The sequence below is a fragment of the Halichoerus grypus genome, chromosome 5 (genome assembly GCF_964656455.1).
Source record: "Halichoerus grypus chromosome 5, mHalGry1.hap1.1, whole genome shotgun sequence".
In the NCBI taxonomy this organism is placed as follows: domain Eukaryota; kingdom Metazoa; phylum Chordata; class Mammalia; order Carnivora; family Phocidae; genus Halichoerus; species Halichoerus grypus.
The window spans coordinates 132,799,884-132,820,463 of record NC_135716.1 but is presented as its reverse complement, the minus strand read 5'-3'; the positions used below and the strand labels follow the sequence as shown (position 1 = coordinate 132,820,463).

Genomic DNA, 20,580 nt, shown 5'->3' with positions numbered 1-20,580 from the left:
CTTGCTACAGGAAATTTTAAATGGGAGTAGAAGAATACTGGACAAATGTCCCTGTGAGAACTTACTGAGGCTGGGTTATGTAAACCATCTCTAGGAGCCCCTTCTTCTAGGAGCTAAAGTGTAAGATGGTAAGCTGTATCTAAATGTTAATGACTTTAACAAGCAGGTGGATTTCACCTCCTGTTCATGAGGCAATGGGTCTATATTCACCTGACACCTTCTTTATAGCGCATGACCCACTGGGGCCCCAGGCATAATAAAGCTGTAAGTATAGGTGTTTCCTTTTGAAAGACGTGGAGTATCAGTTAGTTAGGTTAACTAACTCTAGACTTACCAATTTTAGTTGGCCTTGGTGATACATAATTTTTCATTTTTGTGATGCATAAACCATTATCATGAACCCTAACTTATTTTTGGAAATAATTCACTTGATACAATGTGCTCGGGAATATTTTTGGCAAAGAATTTCATAACCATTACTGATTTTAGAACAATGTATGAGCATTTAAGCTACATAGAACTAACTTCTTAGAAATGTCTCCAAATGTCACTCTTCTTAACAGAATACCCTAGCTTTATAAAAATTACAGTACCTAGGGCATACTTAAGATGATTTTAATGCATATAATGGAAGAGGAAAGGAAGTCTTAAGATAATTCCTGGAAATCTATGTACCTGCTGTCATAACAAAGGGAACTGTTCTGTATGCGAGGAAGGAGGGTAGGATGGGCTGGGTGAACTATAGATACGATGGAATAAGGCAGCTGTAATTTTCTTCTACTCTGTTAAGGCAGTAGACCCCTCAATAGGTCTCTCTCCTGCAAGAGACCCTACTTCCTAGGACATAAGCTGGGAAAACTCAGTACCTTTTTGCTGAAATTGATTCTTGTTGGGACTGGCATGACCGATCTAAGGAAACGCCCACCTGTATGCCTGGTTCACAATGGTATTCGACAGACAGATGTTTGTTGAATGAATATGGACAAAGGTACAGGCATGTGCAGGAATGCCAGTGCAAGTACATGGAAGTAGAAAGGGAGGATAGAAACAGTTGCTCGAAGGAAATATCTGATGCCAAAGTAAAGAGAAAATATTGCATTCTATAGTAAAGAATGATGATTGTACTTAAAAGTAAGTCAATGGGTAATAAGTATTATTTCACTTAAATATTGCTCTCTAACACAAATATTAGCAAAACTCAGACTTTTTAAAATAATAAGGGTAATGATAGTTAACATTTATTTATCCAATGCTAATATGTCAGGCACTACAGTAAGAATTTTAAATGGAAGATATTATTTAGTCTTAACTTTATGGGCGCCTGGGTGGCTCAGTCGGTTAAGTGTCTGCCTTGGGCTCAGGTCATGGTCCCAGGGTCCTGGGATCGAGTCCCGCATCGGGCTCCCTGCTCAGCGGGGAGTCTGCCTCTCCCTCTGCCTGCCGCTCTCCTCTGCTCATGCTCTCTCTCTCTCTCTCGCTCTCCCTCCCACTCTCCCTCTGTCAAATAAATAAATATTTTTTAAAAATAACAACTTTATGGGCGCCTGGGTGGCTCAGTTGGTTAAGTGACTGCCTTCGGCTCAGGTCATGATCCTGGAGTCCCTGGATCGAGTCCCGCATCGGGCTCCCTGCTCGGCAGGGAGTCTGCTTCTCCCTCTGACCCTCCCCCCTCTCATGTGCTCTCTCTCTCTCTCTCATTATCTCTCTCAAATAAATAAATTTAAAAAAAAAATTAAAAAATAAAAATAACAACTTTATGAGGTTGGCAGGTAATATTTCCACTCAACACAGGGAAAAACTATGCCTCAGTGAGGTACATTATCTTGCCCAAGATTGCTCAGTCCGAAAGTCATGGCTCTGACTCCAAAAGAAGGTATTCTTAACCATTATGCAATATAAGAGTAGGAATATTATCCTAAACAGTGGTGAGTCTGTTAAGTTAGCAAATGGAGCAACTATTGTGGAAGATCAAATTTCCTTTGAAAATTCACTTAATTAACCATAATGCAAATTATTATACAGTGTATATATACACAGGTTTGCATATTCAAATCCATAGAGTAATATCGATGTACTATATATCCTAGACATAGTAATATAGGATATTCAAAATTGGATCTATATGCAAAATACAGCTTTACAGTAGAAGCACTGAAATGAGATGCTTATACCATGAGGGGTACACAGGTGCTCAGACGGCCTGAGGAACTAGCAGATTCATGCCCCCATCTCAGGTCTGCTGTGAGACGCCTGCACCTTGTTTGGCATAAGGCTGCAGAATTACCTATACTATTTAATTTGTAATCCCTAAATGTATTATTTCCTGCTGAGGGCAGAGAGTTGCATTTGCATAGATGAGCTGTATATAGAGAGTCACTCGACTGTGGGTGCGTGCCTGTCTCCTCTCTCGGTTATTCCTGCCTGGGACCTCCAGAGTTCTGAGCACGTTCCCACCAGCATGAACCACAGTAAGCAGCCTCAACAGAGCGGCCCTTGTCAATCCGAAATCTTATTAATGCTAAAGCAGAGAGGTGACAGTCACCCCATTTTAACTTCCGGAGGAAAAAATCAGATAGCCCTAACCAAAAAAGAAAAAAGAAAAAAAAGAAAATCATCTTCCCTCTGCCTAAGTCTTATTTCTAAAAGTCCCTGTTTTTCCTGATTTAACATTTGAACAATTTACTTTTGTGTAAAACCACCCAATTATACCCCTGGAGCCAAGTGAAGGTCAAATCCCTTTACACCCAGTAGTCTTGACAACCAACATTCCACTTAACAACAAGATTTCCAAATCCCAGACACAGGCTCTCTTACTGGAAACATTTCCTCTGTGAGTAACAGAATGAAGTGATCACACACACAAAAAAGAGCTGGGGACAGGCTCTCTGGGAGTTTGCTGCATGTGGCTTGACCTGAATGTCAGGCACCTGGGGGTCCCCTTAGTGAAGGTTGGTGACCTTCTCCCCTGCATTGCACTTCTGTTCCCTACTGCCTGCCACCTCTAAACGGAACGCCTCTTTCTTTTCCAGAGGGAAGGGGCTAAAATACCAGACTGTGATGTACCATCTCTCGGTTGCTATGACTGAGGCCATTAAAATGGCAGGCATTAAAAGACTGCCCCTCAGGACCCAGCTACAAAGCCTCAAGGTCACTGCATTCCACAGCTTCCTGTGGGCCCTTCATTCCTGGCCTCAGAGCTTCAATATCCTGGTGAGATCCCCTCGCATTATATTTCATGGGGCTTAAATGCAAGCTCTCTCAGCAAGCCCGAGAGTATAATGGGAGTTTTAATACATTCCTTTTACCTAAGGCTGGGATCTATTTCAAAAAGTTACCCAATAGGTTTTCTTTCAGGTGAGCTCATTGCTGAGACATTCCAAAATGACATTAAAAAATAAATCCTCTGATGACTATATTAGTACAGTACCTGGGACATCGAGAGTTATGCCTGAAAACGTCTTAGATATCTATAAATAAACCTTAAAAAAATAACCCAGCAGGAGGAATGTGAGGAGCTAATGGAATCCAAAAGAACTCGCTGCTACCCCCTTGGAGTTGAAATCCACTCCGGGCTGACTGTCGCTGCGGCAGATATAAAAAGCCAGCCACAGTCTGGAGCCGTGTTAGAAAATACTGGGGCAAATGGAATATTAATCTTTTTCTCCAAAGAAAAGCCACAAACTCTGCTCCTTGGAAGAACTGGCCTCCCTTGCTTGAAAACGGTGCACTATGTAACATAGACAAGGCTAAATTCGGGCAACATGTGGCTGCCTTCAAGATCAGCAGCCGTCCCTTCTGGACTTCACCTGGAAGGGACTCTCTGCAGAGCCAGGTGCGTAAGTGGCATGGGGCTGTGGGAGCGTGGCGGCAGCTTTCTGAGAGGGCAGAGACACAAGTTAAGACCCAAAGTGCCCTTTGCCTCTGCCTTCCTGAGAACATATCTTGAGACTGCCTTTCATTTCTCAGCCCAGCTTACTTGACGCTTCTGTTTCTCCAAGCAGTGTGCCCTGCTCTCTCGGACTCATCCAACTGGCCCTATTAAGTGTCCCAGTGCGTTACCGAGGCACTGGAGGACTGGACACTCGGGTCACATGAAGGAATCAGCCAAAGGATAAGTCAGCCCTCAGACACCCTTGTTTGAGCCTCAGCTGGGTGAATAAAAAACTCATTCAGAATTTGAAATATGTTACTGCATTTGGAGCGATGACTGAAGTTTCCTCGGTTTTATAAACAAACAGTCTGATACAAACACAGCACTGGTGTAGGTCACAGCAGATGTGGTAAGCAGAACTTTTCGAAGACAGATATGTATTATTTGTTTTGTTTGTTTTCCACACTCATTTCAGCCTTCAACAGCAACACTCACACTGCCCAGTGGGCAGAGCCCACATGTCTCTAGAGGCCCCTAATGTGGGTCGGAGGCACCCTTGGGTGTCCCTGCAACAAGTTCAAGAGGTCCATGGACTGGAATGAGAAAAACTGTATCTTTATGATATGAAAGTTACCATTTCTTTCAATTATAAATGTAGAAAACAAAGTCCTGTTAATATTAGCACTAGCACAACCTGTAATTTTGTTACCCATAAAATCATGACATTTTCCTATCAATTACAATTATAGATACGTATCTGTAACATCTGTAACATGTATAATTGCAGATATCTTTGAAATCCAAAGTACTTTATTTTACTCATTTAAAAACATTCAACGAAGACACCCATAGCCTCCAGCAGGTTGCCCATGGGATCTATGCTGCAGAAAAAGCACAGGAGCCCCTCTACTAGAGGGAAACGAGCCAGCACAGTGAGACAAGTCCGGTCCTAAGGCTCCATCTGCACTAACATTCTCAGTTTTGGCCAAATACAGGGATGACAGAACAGTTGGCAAAAAAAAAAAAAAAAAAAGTCAAAAGGACTGGGTTCTGGTCCCCAACTTACTGAATGTCCTTTGGCACAACATTCACCCCTTTTGTTATTCACAAGAGCACAGCTATTCCTGCCCAGGATGTGCCAGGCACTCTGCAAATCACTCTGCAGGCATTACTTCCTGTGGTCCTTACAGCCCCCTTTTGTGGCGGTACTATTATTACATGCATTCTACAGATAGCAAAATTAAACCTTAGAACTGTTAAGTAATCATCCACTATCTCACCCAGCTGGAAAACAGCACAAATGGGAAATGTCTCTAAGGCCATTCGATTTCATATCCTAGCAACTGAGATAACAACCCCAACCACCCTACACCCACAGGATTTTTGTGGAGCTCAAATGAATGGCAGATAGGTCATCTGTCAGGTTTAAACAGTGCTTTCCACTTTCCAAAGCCAGTTACCAACATTTTAAAATTATTACCACTATTGAGGTTTTCAAGTATAGCAACATTTTGAGTTTTGGAAATAACCAGCAGAAAGGTAAGAGTCTATCAAGGGGACTTCTGAATTGTATTTCATGTTTAAGTGGCAATATAATTATTACAAAGAATGGCTGATGGACTGTAAAAGGATCTATGTTAATGCTTAGATAAAGATCAAGTCAAACAAATACTTGCTTGTTGGTGTTCTGCTATAGGGCTTAAAAAGTGTATTCTCTTAAGTAAATGAAATAAGTGCCCTTCAATCTGGCTGCAGGCTTTTAATTTATGTAGCAACTTTCTTCCTCCTACGAGGCTATACTGAAAGGGAAAATTCCATCCACCTCTGGCCAGGTGGTTCAGTCCCAGAGTAGAGCACCTTAAAAAACATGGCTTGAAGAGGTGCCCAGCATTACAGCCTCCCTGCTCCTTCCTCAGCAGCTCTCTAGAATTTTCTGTGCAGAGTGGAGGCACCCCTCCAGGGACATTCTCACCCTGACGCGGTTCAGGGTCCACTTACCTGGCTAACAATGAAGAAAATGACAGTCATAGCGGCGCAGGCCAAGGTGATCAGCATGAGGAACTTGAACCTGAAAATCAGCCCCTATTGGGAAGGAGAGAAAGAGTAGATTACCACTCTCCCAGCTAGCACCAATCCTTTTCTCAAGATATAACTCTGTAAAAAACCAATTAAAAAAAAATATCTATAAAACAAAATCCCTAAGAGGGACTAGTAAAATAATTTCATATAGTAACATTTCTCCTACACAGGTGAAGGTGACTGAAAAATTTATTGGGCCAAACATTTCTTATGTTCTTATCTCTCATGAAACAGTGATACCAGAGCCGGGGAAATTATATTCACGGCACGTTGTGAGGCTGCTAATTTCCCTGCTAAGCTGGTTATGCTTCTCTGCAAGGGTTCAAAGTCACCAAATCCAAGTTTTCTGTGGTTGTAATAAAATTCTGCTCCAGTGAACAAAAAGAAATGTGCATATTAATCAACATGAAGTGGATTTGGTTGAATTTTCTCATGTGTCACTCTAGCTCTAGAGACATGCAAAGCTTCAGAAAGTGCCCAGGGTTTCCTGAGAGCAGGATTTAAGGAAACCTGTGTTTCAGGGAAAGACACCTCTTACTTGGGGGCTCTTAGCTGCAGATCCACTGTATATAAAAACCCTGGGGTTCTGCAGTTTCTGTTTCTTTTCACAAGAGGAATTAGGCCCATGTCTCCAGGGACAGCCACTTAGGCATGAATCCAAGGGATCCTTGAAAAATTAAGAATGTGTTGCCTGCATTAAGAGATCGGAGGATGTTGAGCGTTTTCTCTTGAATGAAGCACATAATCTATAAACAGAGATTACTGAATTCTATTTGATCACCTGCTGGATATTTTAGGGGAAATGTGGCCTCTCCGAGTCTAAAAAATCAGATCACCTGGGCTGAAGCCCAGGCTCCAGGCTGATTCTCAGCAAGGGAACTTTACCTAAAGCCTCACCCCAGCCAAAGCCCTGATGCCACTCTAATCAAATCTCCCATCTAGTATCACCCACATTCCATCCCAAAGCTGAAGAACCTGCTGAACAAGTTCACCCCTTCTGAGGACAGAAAGACATATAGACCACAGAAAACTCCAAGATCGACACAAGCCAGCTAGATGCTTCTCAGAGTCAGAGTTAGCCTCTTATTTTGCCCAGACATCTTCCGTGACAGGAGAATCCCTCCATGTGTATCTGAAATAAAGGCTTCTCATCTCCAGGTGTAGGTGTGTGGTGTGTGGTGTGTGTTTACACACCAAGCAGGAGCTCCTGAGTCACCAGGTCCCGCGTGAGCCGGGAGGTTTGCTCACCTCATAGTGCAGCCGCCGGACTTTGCTCATGGCCGGCAGGCTGGACTGCTTCCCACTGATGTTCCGAAACACCTGAAACACCATGAAGCACAGAAACAGGAAGTAGAGGCAGAGGCAGATACCAGCCACAATGATGAAGGCCATCTGATGGTTTCCAGTAAAGGAAAGGGCAGGCTTGCTGACACAAACACTTCTCCTCAGCTCTCTTGGCAAGGACACCCATGGTCTCCAAACAGGGGGATAAAATATTAAAACTTGGCATTCTAATGCCAGCGATAGAGATTTTCGGACACAAAAGTACAACAGAGTGGAGTGTTCCAAGTTGTTTTCTAAGGCAAGTGAGAGGAGAATGGAGCCTCGCTTATTAGAAATGCAGACTCCAGGGCCCACCCGAGACCTACTGGATCAGAATCTGGCTCGTAACAAGATTCCCAGGAGATTGGTATGCACGATCCATTTGAAAAGCACTAAAATACTGGGTATTGGTTGTAAATGACTGATCAGGTAAAACGCTGCATTAAAATCACCAGAAGAGTTACAATACAGCCCAGGTTCCACGGCAGATCTATGGAATCAGATTTTCCAAGAGCAAGTATAATCGTGGTTGAGAACCAGCGGGCTAGTCCTTGGATTTTTAGAAGGAGACGGAGACACCGTGGAATCAGGAGGTGATGACGTGGGGGTTGGGAGCAGCAGCTTCAAGGGATGCTGGGCATGGGACGGAAGGCCTTGAAGTAAAACCAGGGATGAAGTTCTGTTTGCAATTTTCTGTCACAAGAAAAATCTTGTCAAATGGAACAGAGAGCAGAAGGACAGATGGCCAAGGTGGGAGATGAGGGTGGGGGCAGTATATACTTTGAAACTGATCAGGGCAACTCTAAGACCCATCCTGAAAGCTCAACCTGAGAACCACCAAGGCTTGGGGAACACTGAGCTGGCCTGGGAGGCAGGTGACCTGAATCCAAGTCCTTTCTGCTACAACTCTACCCCAAGCTGCATATTTTAAAATATTTTAACAAGCGTGCACTCAGTGTGTATATTTCATTAAATAATATATTCAATGCAGTTTCTCCTTCTTTCCAAATGCCAACAGTACCCCAGAATGAAGGGAATATAGCTTTTTTTTTGCTACAGGCCCTGACATTTTATTTGCCTCCGTGGACCTTCATCATATATGGACCATGAAAGGGCTGAAGTAGACTTAACGTTGTAAGGACTCCCCGTGTTGTGCAGCTCACATTTTCGGGAGGAAGGATGGGAGTAGGGCAGAGCACAACTCTCTCATCTTTATTAAGGTAATGATACTACTGAATCAGTTTGCTCACCAAGTTCTTGTGATACTAAGAAGCCCAGACAAACATCATGACCAGACAAAGCATATTTACCAGCACATGACAAGATATTATCCATCAAGAAATAATACAACTCCAGCCTTTCTCCCCACTACAACAGAGGAGAGTCTTTTTCTCCCAAAGCACTTAACATATTATTCAGGAAGATAAAATATTTAAATCCAGCATCCTGAAGGGGATAAGAGAAGACTGTCACTTCTGTTTCATGAAGATGACTCAGAGTTTATGCCAACCAACCAGAAGCCTCGGCAACTCCTCTGGAACTAATCACCTTAGCCTTATCTCCATGCGGTCTCAGAAATGAATAGCAGCAGCGTGGTACGCTGGTACACCAAGGTCACTGTAAGAAGTCTCGCACATGGAGGACTTCAGAAACAGGCTCTCCCACAGGGGCCCAGAGGTGAACCTCCGTGGCTCCAGGGAAAAGCTAGTCATGCTTGAGTCTGCGGTAAACAAGTGTATCACAGGTCATTTGCACAGGCTGTGGTAAGACGAGCAACTCTGAGCCCTCTGCCACGGGGATATGCTGCACCTTCCTCATTTTGCCTGCTCTCACCGGGCTTAAAAGCAAGCATTAATTCTTCTGATTATTTGCATTAATTGTGCCATGATCATTGGTCTGAGGATCAAAGCTCTGGCTGAGCACACACGGAGAATATTAGCAGGACTTAGAAAATGATCTGGGGGGACCTGACGGCTGTGGGAAGAAATGAAACCCTGAAGTCATCAAGGAAGGATACAGCCAGCTCTGTCCCGACATCTGTAGTCCAGATGCTGTAGAAGGGATTTGTGAGTTGTACCCCTCTAGAAAGAAAAACAAGATGGAAAGACACAATTAATACAGAGGCAAAGGGGGACTTTCCTTTTTACACATCCTCTGCTTCTCAGCCAGAAGGGCGGGGGCTGTGTGTAGACTAAGAAAAGTTCACAGACTTAAAGAGAAACAGAGTTTGAAGGATAGGACCAGCACAAATATTTTCCATCTAGAAAGAGCTTTGCCTTTGATCTCAGCCCAATCCTTATCTGCGGACATAACCACGTCCAATGCTTCCATCCCACAGGCTCCCAACCACCCTTCCTCTTTTTGAATCCTCCTCCCGAGGAGCTGGGGTGGACATGGGGATGCACATTTCAGCCCAGGAACCCACAGGCACCTGCTCACCTCTCACACATGTCAAATATGAAGAGACAGAAAGAGCCAACAGCAATTGGTCCGACTTGCTTCCAGTACCCTGCTATGTGATTCCGCTCGTGCTGATCCTGAGGGAAATGGAAATGAGAAATGACATCGGGGAGAGCAAAGCAATTCTACAGGTAAGTCAGTCATTCTAACAATCCTGCTGACCACCTGTTGTATACCAGGCATCATGCTAGACTCTAGGCATATGAGAATGAGTAAAACCAAAATCTCTGTTCCAGAGGAGCTCATTTTTTATCAGTCCATCCATAGGGGCTCTCATAGCCATAAGAACAGGATGCTACGGGAACACAAAGAAAGGCCTTGTATCCTCAGCAGTGGAAGTTCTGTGGTTTGCAAAATAACTCATTCTGAATTAAATTAAGCGGTTTATCGCATGTGTTTGTCAGGCGGGTGGATTCCCAGAGGACAAAATAAACACTTTAAGGCATTAAAATATGTCAAGAGATATATCAATATCTCTCATGGTTAGGAAAATAGACGTATGTTCTCCCTACCTTCATTAAAAACAAGAGTGGTTCCTCTTGGTAGATATACAAAGACACTAAGAGACAGAAAATGAAGGAATGTAGAGCGAGAAAACGGAGAAAGGCAGAAGACAAATCTTAGCACCCAGGCTGAAGACCAGGTGCGACAGTCCACACAAATCCACTCTGGGCCTCCACCATGGCTCGCTGTGCTGCTGCTGGACCCGAGTCCTGCTGCCAAGGGCTCATTCTCAGAGCATCACCACTGGAGGACCCCTCCCGCCTACCCCAGGCACCCCAGCCATCAGCAAACACCTCTCTCTGCTCTCACTGCTCTCCTAGAAGGGCTGCAAGACTGCAGAAGCAAGGATCAAACCCTAGTGGAGTTTAAAAGCAGTCCACTACTATGAAGCTGGTTGCCTGCCAGGAGGACCAAGCTCCAGCTGGCATATCACCTGAGCCACAACGTGAGGACCGCACCATTCTTATTTTTAGCCGTGGTACCTTCAATCCCTCCTGAAATAGGATTTGATGTCTGTGCAAACTGAGACCAGGGAGGTCAGTATTTCAGGGTAACAGGGGTTACCAGGCCACCTGGACAAATTGCCAGCTGGAAAGAGCCAGACCCACATTCTCTGGGGGTTACCTTGGTCCTGGGGACAAGCAGAGCTGAAGCCAAAGCAGAAGAAACAGTAATAATCACTGACATTTGTGTGTTTACATTCTGTGAAATACTCACATTATCTCGCTTAAATCTCACGAAAACCCTATACACCAGGCCTTTAAAATCCATGTTACAGATGAGAAACCGGAGATTCTGGGCCAGACAGTCACTTGCCGGAGGCCACGTGGCTAGGTAACAAGTGGGGGAGTCAGAATTTGAACCGGCGTTCTGACTCCAGAGCTCAGTCTTGCAGCCACTAGTTGATCTTGTCTCACCCCCGTCCCTTCCTCCCTCAGGAGGCTCTTACCATCATGTGCTCGCCACAGAAGATGATCCAGAAGGAGAGGAGCATTGCGTAAAAGATGCCTTGCCGGATGTCGCCGAACAGTAGCATCCAGGTCCAATCAAATCCAATGGAAAACCATTCCACTGGGATATTGATAAAAGTCATGGAAATCCCAAGGGCAAAGATGACTCTGATCATGAGAAAATAGCAGGAAAACCACTTTATTCATCTGGGAGGCAGATTTTCCAAAAAAAAACCCAAAACAAAACAAAACAAAAAAACAACCCAGTTTGGGGAATTGAGATGTTACCTATTGAGACTGAAGCCATATGATCAGTTTCTTAGCTCTCATAATGAGTTTCTACACCCAGACGCAAAATGCCTTGTGTTGTTGGCACCACTGCGGGATGAAGGAAGCCTACATTAACCTTTCTATATAATTGAAGCTAAGCTCCTTAGTGCCCTGCACTTTATTTTGGTACCACATCAGATTAAGAGCTTCCTACAATGTTTTTCCCTTCCTTTGCCTTCTTAAACAGACCTCACTGAACATAACTATCCTCTTTTACCTATTCAGGTAATCATTAACTTGATCATTAAGAACACTCATGATTATTATTGTGATGATGATATCCTCCTCGGCAACTATGAATTGGATAAGCATGTTTGTTTCAGTAAGAAATTATTCCAAACAACAAGAAATACAACTTCTTTTAGCTGCTTGTTTAGTTTTCATTTTGCTTTTTCCCTACTGCCCAATTAATTGCCACTGCTCTATCAAATATCATTCATTTTGTCACTGATTTATTCATACTTTCAATCATACCTATGAAATACAAGTGTTAATTAAGCACGGATCACACGCCAGGCATTTTGTTAGGGCCATAGATGACCAAGCGAGGTGGTACTCTTCTACTCATGGAGGTAGATTTAGTGGCTGAGCCAAATAAAGTGTGACAAGAGATATGACAGAAGTGTGCACAGGCTGCCCCAGGGACTTCTAACCTTGACAGAGACAGAAATGGAGAGGAGTTGTGAGTCACAATTGGGGAGGTGGAAGGGCATTGCTAGCAGAGGGAAAAGCCTGAATGGAGGCACAGAAGCCTGGAACAGCCTGAATCATTTGGGGATCCGCACATGGAGGAAATGACAGGACATGAGGAAATGACAGGACATGACACCAGAGAAGTAAAAAAGGCTGAGCTCATGAAGAAACTCGCCTACCCCATTAGAGAACTTATCTTGAAAAGACTGAGGCTCCAATAAGAAGTTTAAACAATGGAGTGACATCATTCATTCATTCAACAAATTCATATTTATTGAGCTCCTACTATGTGCCAGTCACTATTCTAGATGCTGGGATACAGTAGTAAACAAAGTAGGCAAGGATCCTGCTCTAATGATGCTTGCATTTAGAAGGGGTGAGAGGAGGGGTCTGTGAAGAAAGATAACAAATAAATAGAGAATATATAAAGAAAAATAAAACAAGGTAAAAGAATGGAGAGAGAAGGGGTATTACTTTATATAAGGTGGGTAGGAAAAAGCCTCTAAGATAAGAGACATTATGCCTGGGCCTGAAGGAAATGAGGAATTGAGCCACAGAGATATCTAGGGAAGAGCATTTCAGATGAAGAGAACAGCAAGTGCAAAGGCCCTGAGGTGGGAGCCTACCAGGCATGTCTGAGCATCATCAAGGTGGTAGAGGGCAAGGAGATGAAATCAGAAGTGGCAAGGGTCCAGGTCATCAAAGGCTTTTTATAGGCCAGGGCAAAGGAAATGAAAAGCCAATAGAGAGCTTTGAGCAGAGGAGTGACAAGATCTGATTTACACTTGAAGGGGAACACTGGCTGCTCTGAGAATAGACCGTAGGAAGGAAAAGAGTGGAAGCAAGAAGAACAGTGGAGAGGCTATTTGCAATAATCCAGGTAAGAAATGAGAAATGATGGGGAGTTGGATTAGGGGGTAGGAATGGATATGGTGAGATTTCCTGGTGGGTTGGATGAGGGGTGTGAAAAAAAGAGAGAAGTAAAGGATGACTCCTACTTCTCTAACCTGAGCAGCTGAAAGGATAGAGTTGCCGTTTCCTACGATGGGGATGCCTGGGAGAGGAGCAAGTTTGAAGAGGGAGGAAATACAATGTTGTCCTTTGTATGCATTACATTTCTGTGCAAGTGAAGATGTTAAACAAACAGCTGGAATTCTTGGATTTAGGGCTGGGAGGGGCTGAGGTTGAGGATATGAATTAAGAGTCATCAAAGCCTGATGATTTTTAAGACCATGAGACTAGATGACATCACTTCAGGAATAAGCATAGCTAATGAAGAGAAGAAGTACACAGATAAGCACTGGCTCCAAAGTTTAAGAGGTTGGAAAGATGGTTAGAAACAGCACTGGAAACAGAGTGATGGTCAGCAAAGGAGGAGAGTGGAAGAAGCTCTGTGAAGAACAAGGAAGTGACCATTTATGTCGAATGTTGGTGATGAGTCTAGAAAAGTGAGAACTGAGAAGTGACCATTGGATTTGGGGTGTGAAGGTCATTGGTGATCCTGTCAAGAGCAGGTTTTTTTTTGTTTTTTTTTTTTTAGAAGATTTTATTTACTTACTTGGCAGAGAGCAAGAGTGGGAACACAAGTAGGGGGAGTGGGAGAGGGAGAAGCAGGCTTCCTGCTGAGTAGGGAGCCCGATGCAGAGCTCGATCCCAGGGTCCTGGGATCATGACCTGAGCTGAAGGCAGATGCTTAATGACTGAGCCACCCAGGCGCTCCAAAAGCAGTTTTAATGAGGGGCGGAATGGGCTCAAGAAAGAACAGGTGGAGAAGATATATAGGTAAGGTTTTTGAAGAGGTTTGTTGTAAAGAGGAGTAGAAAAATGGTGGGGTGGGGCGCCTGGGTGGCTCAGTCGTTAAGCGTCTGCCTTCGGCTCAGGTCATGATCCCGGAGTTCTGGGATCGAGCCCCGCATCAGGCTCCCTGCTCTGCGGGAAGCCTGCTTCTCCCTCTCCCATTCCCCCTGCTTGTATTCCCTCTCTCGCTGTGTCTCTCTCTGTCAAATAAATAAAATCTTTAAAAAAAAAAAAAAAAGAAAAATGGTGGGGTGGTTTCAGGGGGAAGTAGGAAAAGTAAGAGTTTTGTCCAAGAATGAGAAATGGTATAGTGTGTTTGTATATTAATGAGAATAATCCAGCAGAAAGGAAAAGTCAGTAATGTGGGACAGAAAGGGGATGTATCTACGAGAGTATTGTCCTTCTGGAGGTGAGAGGGTTGGGCTTAGGAGCAAGGCAATTTGTTCACTAAAACAGAAAGAAGTATTCGACCCAGACCATGGGAATGAAGAGCAAAGACAGAATAGAGAGCCAGAAATGTGAGAGAGGTTTAATCCCTAGGATTTAATAATAATTTGCATGTGAAAGCTGAAGGAGAAAAAAGAATCCAGGATGATTCATGGTCCAATCACCAGCCCAAGTAACACACTGACCACTTGAAATAGACCCCAGCAAAACCAGCACCATGGCAGGCAGATCTGGGATGCCAGTGTTCCTTAAGAGTGCTCTGAAATCAGCTCTTACTTTTCTAGAAGCACTGGGGGTCGGGACATCATAGTGATCCTCCTCCAATACCACACCATAATGATGAAGATGCTGGGTGTAAGGAAGGTCTTCATGGCAAACCACACCTTGGTGAAGCCTCCATTTTGATGGATTCCCTAGATAGAGACCAATCATAATTTTGAAGGTGAATATATCTTAGTGTTATTTTCTATCAGCAAATGCATTATGGGGAGAGGTGAAAGCAGATCATTTCTGCTGAACTTTCAAGATCAAGAGCTTTAACACTCATAGCATATACTCTCTTCATGTTCTCCCTAGCCCCTCCTCAGGCACTGTAGAAATCTAAATAAAAGGCAAAAAAAATGGACCCAATCTATAAACAGGAATCATTAAGAACATAATCAAAGTTTTTTCTCTAAGGTTTTTTATTGAAAAATTGAGACATTTTAAGATGCTAAAGATGTTGGGACTGGTAAAATGTGTTAAGGTAAATCTATATAGTGGAATGCTAAGCAGCACTGCAAAGTATATTTATATTATATTCACAATATACTATTAAATGAAAAAAAGGAAGAAGGCAGTTGAGTAGGATCTTTTTTTGTAAAGGATATATGTATCTATCTATATAGAAGAAAATCTATAAGGATTATAGGATATAAGGATATATCAAAACCTCAACAATGATTATTTCTCTAAATATTGCAGGTCATTTTTATGTTCTATATGTTTACTTGTGCTTCCTAATTTTCTACAATAAATATGTACTTCATATGTGACTTTTTAAAGATTAAAAAAAAAAACAAAACCAACCTTTTGCTCCATGTTCTATTTTTCGCCTGTTAAACAAATCAAATGGAAAGAACCTAAAACACCACTACTCCCTTTTAACATTTGTGCTTGCAAGGTGAGACATGTAAAAAAAAAAAAAATTACTTTTATCTTGGTGTTATTATGCAATCATGACCATTATAATAAAATCTTAAATGGGCATAATAATTGTATTACTTTCCATTGAAGCTGTCAGCCATCATGGGCATGTTATTTCTATTTCTCAGGTGAAGTAACGGACACACAGAGACATCCAGAGTGAGCCGGAGTTCCCTGACAACACACATGCCCACAGACCAGTGTTCTGAGCCCGTGTTCTACTGTCCCATGCTGCCTGGATCCATTAGATTCACTTACCACCAACTGAATATCCTTTATTTCCCCAATCCCAACGTTGATTTTCTTCTTCTCATTCACAGGCAGCCGGATGTTCAGAAGGTAGTACTTATGAGCTACAGACCCGATTTCCATGAAAGGAAGGACATCACATTCATAGTAACGGCCCTCATACTCTGGGGTCTGGAAGAAGAGCAGAGGTTTGAGGCAGAATCACTATTTCCAATAGACTATGTCTGAATTGTCTCACCCTTGCCTCATATCACGTGCTAAAAAGCTAACGCTTAAAGGGATACCTTACGGCTACAGATAACAGGGTGCACTGGAGGCATGGCGTCCATTGGCTGCTCCTCACCGCCCCCCCCCAAAAAGCCCAGCCACATGTGAGGTAGAACCAGAAATTTTATTTTTTTAAGATTTATTTATTTGACATAGAGAGAGAGCACAAGCAGGGGGAGCAGCAGAGGGAGAGGGAGAAGCAGGTTCCCCGCTGAGCGGGGAGCCTGATGCGGGGCTTGATCCCAGGACCCTGGGACCATGACCTGAGCCGAAGGCGGACACTCAACCGGCTGAGCCACCCAGATGCCCCAGGAACCAGAAATTTTAGATTAAAAAAAAAAAGATAAAAAAAAATTTTAGATAAAAAAAAAAGAAATCTCATATATCCCTTAACACTTCCTCAGTTCTTCAGTCCTCATTAAACCTCACATGAGACTAAGCTGGTCTCCCAGGACTACAAGGGCTTTTTATTTGCAGCACATCACTGGAGACCTCCAAGGCTGTATGGACCGGTCAACTTCTGAAATGTTCAGGAGGAAGCCCTTGCTGATGTTCATCACACTCTTAGATGATGGCTAGTTATTTTCACGGTTTTGGCCTGAAGGAAGCTACAAAAATGTGAAAATATCTTCTTTTTACTGATTTAATAGAAAAAGAAATCAAGGAGCACTTAGAATTTGGGGAAGATAGAAGGGATAAAAGGTAATGTGAGATTAGTTTATTAGAGATGCCCATTTGGGATTTTCTGCCTAACTGCCCAAGAGGTAAGATGGCAGAAGGGAGCAGAAATTTTAGTTAAACCAAACTTAGCCCAATTTCTAGAACACCTCTTAGACTTCCTGCCAAGGATTGAAGAGCTACTGCCCTGAGCATAGTTGTGGGAGATTAAAGAGTAGGGGTACAGGTTGCTTTTAAAAACTAAATTCTGCTCTGCCTCACCAGGACTCCTGGCTATGTGTTCCTGCCAAGAGGTCAGGGTAGGGAAGTAAATATGGGCACGAACAGGCATGAGCTTTAGCAGCCAGGGACTTTTCCCTATAAAAGAGATGAGTGTCTGCCATCAATGTAGGGTTTATATGTCAGCTTCACTATTTGCTGGGTGTACACCTCTTGATCAAGTAAGGGAAGACCTAATTTGCTCTTCCTAAACCTATATTCTCAGGGCCAACATCAATTTTTTTATATCTTCAGAGTAAAAAGTCCAGTGGAGAAATCAGAAGGAAGATAACAAGGAGTCTGCACTTGTGTATGAAGAGTCTCTGACCCTTTTGTGATCTTGGGGAGTTCTTTATTGGACAGTCAGAACTTAAGAGTGCAATACACAGAATTTTGTATAGAGACAAAGACAAAAGTAGAGGTAGAGCAGGCTAGTATCTGGATTTTACGCTTCCATTCTTCCCTTCCTCACTCACAGCAAACATTACTAATCAATCATGATAGTTTTTCATCTTCTAAGGTTTGAGGGGCTCTTCCAGAACTATTAGTTGACTACACTTGGCTTAAGAGATTTTAAAAATTCTTGTGTAGAAAGCTTCCTACTTCTTTCCCAAACTTCAGCTGCGGACTGGATGAGTCTTCCTCTATAGATTCTTTCTCCTCTGCTCCTTTCTTTTACACTTAAAAATCAGGATGAGTACTGGGGCTCGAACTACTGACAATACAGTAGAGTCTCTAATTTGGCTTCAGATTAAGCTGCATTGAGGGAGCTGAGTACCCTCTGTGGTAACAGCATGAAAAAGATTTTCTGATACGTTTCCATTGAGGGTCTTGTTTTATTTCTACAAATTGAGATTTTGAGAGGGAAGGGAATAAAACTTACTTAGTCTAATGCCACTGACTTGATTGTGTTTCTCACCCAAGGTCCCAAAGTAGTAGGAGTACTGGGTTGGCGACATGGGTCTTCCACATCCAGCCTCCAACTCTGATGGAGAAGAGGACCCTCGAGTACAGCAGGGAGAAAAGAGTGATGTTGCCTCAGACATGCCTAATTGCAGGCACGGTGCTGTAGTAAGGAAGGCACCGGACTCCATGCCAGGAGACTTAGAATCTAGCCCAGACCTGGCCCCCTGCTGGGGGAAACATCATCCACCTCATTCAGCCTCACTTGACTCCTAAGCAAAACAAGATCTCTGCGGTTCCTTCTAATTCCCCATCATGGTTCTCTGGGTGTCCTCTACTTCCCTGTCCTAACAGAGAGGGTAACACTACCACTCCATGAGACAAATTTACAAAGTTGAACAAATTAGACACATCAGATTCTGGGATCATGGCCTGGTCTACCTGTCTTAGAGACAAATTCACTGTATCCTGTTGGGGACTCTTCCTTATGCATGGAGGTTCTGCCAGTATTTAGGGCATTTAGGAAGAAAGACACTCGCCCCCCCTTCCTTTCCCCCATCCCCCTCAGCCCTCCCCCAACTCCAGCATGAGACTGGCTAATTAGGACAAATTACAGCAGGTGGCAACTTGACTCCCCCCGCCCCCGACTTCACAATCCACCAGGGACTAAAAAGCTTTAAAGCAATTTCTCATTTAATCTTCAGACTCAAGACTAAATTTCACTGCAATCAAAAAGCAGAGATTTGATGATTCATTTCCTTCACACTTTTCAAGGTTTAATATCTTTCTTGAAAGGGATCAACACATCCTAAAGATAATTAAGCAGCCATCATTAAGAAGCAGTTGCAGACTTCTTAATGACCTCCCCTTCACTCTGCTTCTCAACACCCTCCAAGTGCATAAGGAAGGTGAGAAATGACTTTTCCCTTTTCCGAGGATGAAATTCCATATCCCAAGGCTTTATATCCTTTAACTTAGATATCCAACCAGTCTCACTTCTCAAAGATGCATTCAACTTGCAGTGACAGTTAGAAAGGTTTTAATTAGGGGCGTCTGGGTGGCTCAGTCATTAAGCATCTGCCTTCGGCTCAGGTCATGGTCCCAGGTTCCTGGGATCGAGCCCCACATCGGGCTCCCTGCTCGGCAGGAAGCCTGCTTCTCCCTCTCCCACTCCCCCTGATTGTGTTCCCTCTCTCGCTGTGTCTCTCTGTCAATAAAGAAAGAAAATCTTTAAAAAAAAAAAAGAAAAGAAAAGAAAGGTTTTAATTAATTTCCTGCATTGCATGCAAAGATCTGAAAACATCAGATATTCCTCTTCTGTTACCTCCAGTTTCTCTCTACCATTCATTTTCCCCTGCAGATTACCCCCAAGCGCCTACCCCAAACAATTCCAGATGACTTTTTTGGGGGGGGGTGCTATAATTGGCAGCCAGCGGAGGATCTAAGGCAATGACTTTTAAATTTTATCGAACTTGGGGCACCTGGGTGGCTCAGTCAGTTGAATGTCTGACTCTTGATTTCAGCTCAGGTCATGATCTCAGGGTTGTGAGATGGAGCCTGCATCCGGCTCCATGCTCAGTAGGGAGTCAGCTTGAGATTCTCTCTCCCTCTGCCCCTCCCCCAGCTCGAGTGCACATGCTTGCACACACTCTCTCTCTCTAAAATAAATAAATAAATCTTTAAATTTTATTGAATGAAGGAGTTGAAATCCTATTAAAACACAGATTCCTTGGTCCTATGCCTTGAGATTTTGATTCAGAAGGTTTTGGGTGTGACCTGGGGATTTGCAGTTCCTACAAGCTCCCAGGTGATACCAGTGCTGTTGGTCCTCAGACCACACTTTCCCCTAGGAAACCTGGGCAAGGGAGAGTTAATAAACACCAGGTGCCCCAGCAGGTCCTATGTATAGGGTGTATGGCTTGCCCACAAGAGTCCTGGTGGCCCACCTGGTTAACATCCCCTTTCATTCTCAAACATATCCTGGAGTGGGTATTGAATAATAAAGTCACCCTGCTGATGTTCATCATCTCATCTAATCCTTATAAAGAATCCCAAGGCAGGTATTATTATTCCATTTTGCAGATACGCAAATGAAGCTGGGACAGATTAACTACATTTGCCAAAGGTCATATAATAAGTAAGTGATACAGCCTAGAACCGGAGCCAAGTGTGTGTTGCTCCAAATCCACACTTTTACCTAATGTTAACACTGTGAACCTGCCCCTCCCCATCTTACTCCTCTTGGGGGTAGGATGGACAGCTGGGGCACGGTACTCAGTAGCTTCAACGTGCCACTCCTACCATTCCACAGGAACCCCAACTTTGCAGTGAGAGGGAAAAGTGAGGCCAGGGAAGGCCAATGCTAGAAGAGGAACTAAACTGATCAATGCAGCAGGTACTACAAAGCTGTCCAAATCCTTTAAAAGGAACTGACCTGAAAATACCAAGTGACAAATGGCATAATCAAGAATGTGCTTCAGTGTACTTCACACACAAAAAATGAGACCATTTCTGTACCTGAAGGGACATCAGAGATCACCTCTCTGAGGGTGCTCCATGTCAACACCCTTGAGGAATGTGGGTAAG

General features: G+C 43.5%; 1 protein-coding gene and 1 long non-coding RNA gene across 4 annotated transcripts in view; one reads left to right on the top strand and one right to left on the bottom strand.

Moving 5' to 3' along the window:
* The window catches only part of WLS (Wnt ligand secretion mediator), a 98,847-nt gene that overhangs the window by 12,295 nt on the left and 65,972 nt on the right, over positions 1–20,580 (bottom strand). For all 3 annotated transcript variants that reach the window (XM_078072937.1, XM_036123031.2, XM_036123030.2), the window contains 7 exons: positions 15,898–16,059; positions 14,731–14,867; positions 11,187–11,355; positions 9,713–9,810; positions 9,291–9,354; positions 7,199–7,342; positions 5,870–5,953 (listed from right to left, as the gene is read on the bottom strand). In XM_078072937.1, the coding sequence (XP_077929063.1) occupies positions 5,870–5,953; positions 7,199–7,342; positions 9,291–9,354; positions 9,713–9,810; positions 11,187–11,355; positions 14,731–14,867; positions 15,898–16,059 (858 nt within the window). The remainder of the gene's footprint in view (positions 1–5,869; positions 5,954–7,198; positions 7,343–9,290; positions 9,355–9,712; positions 9,811–11,186; positions 11,356–14,730; positions 14,868–15,897; positions 16,060–20,580) is intronic.
* LOC118555138 (uncharacterized) lies at positions 3,607–4,175 on the top strand. Its single transcript, XR_004926820.2, has 2 exons — positions 3,607–3,832; positions 4,002–4,175. It is a non-coding gene; the product is annotated as an uncharacterized LOC118555138 (long non-coding RNA).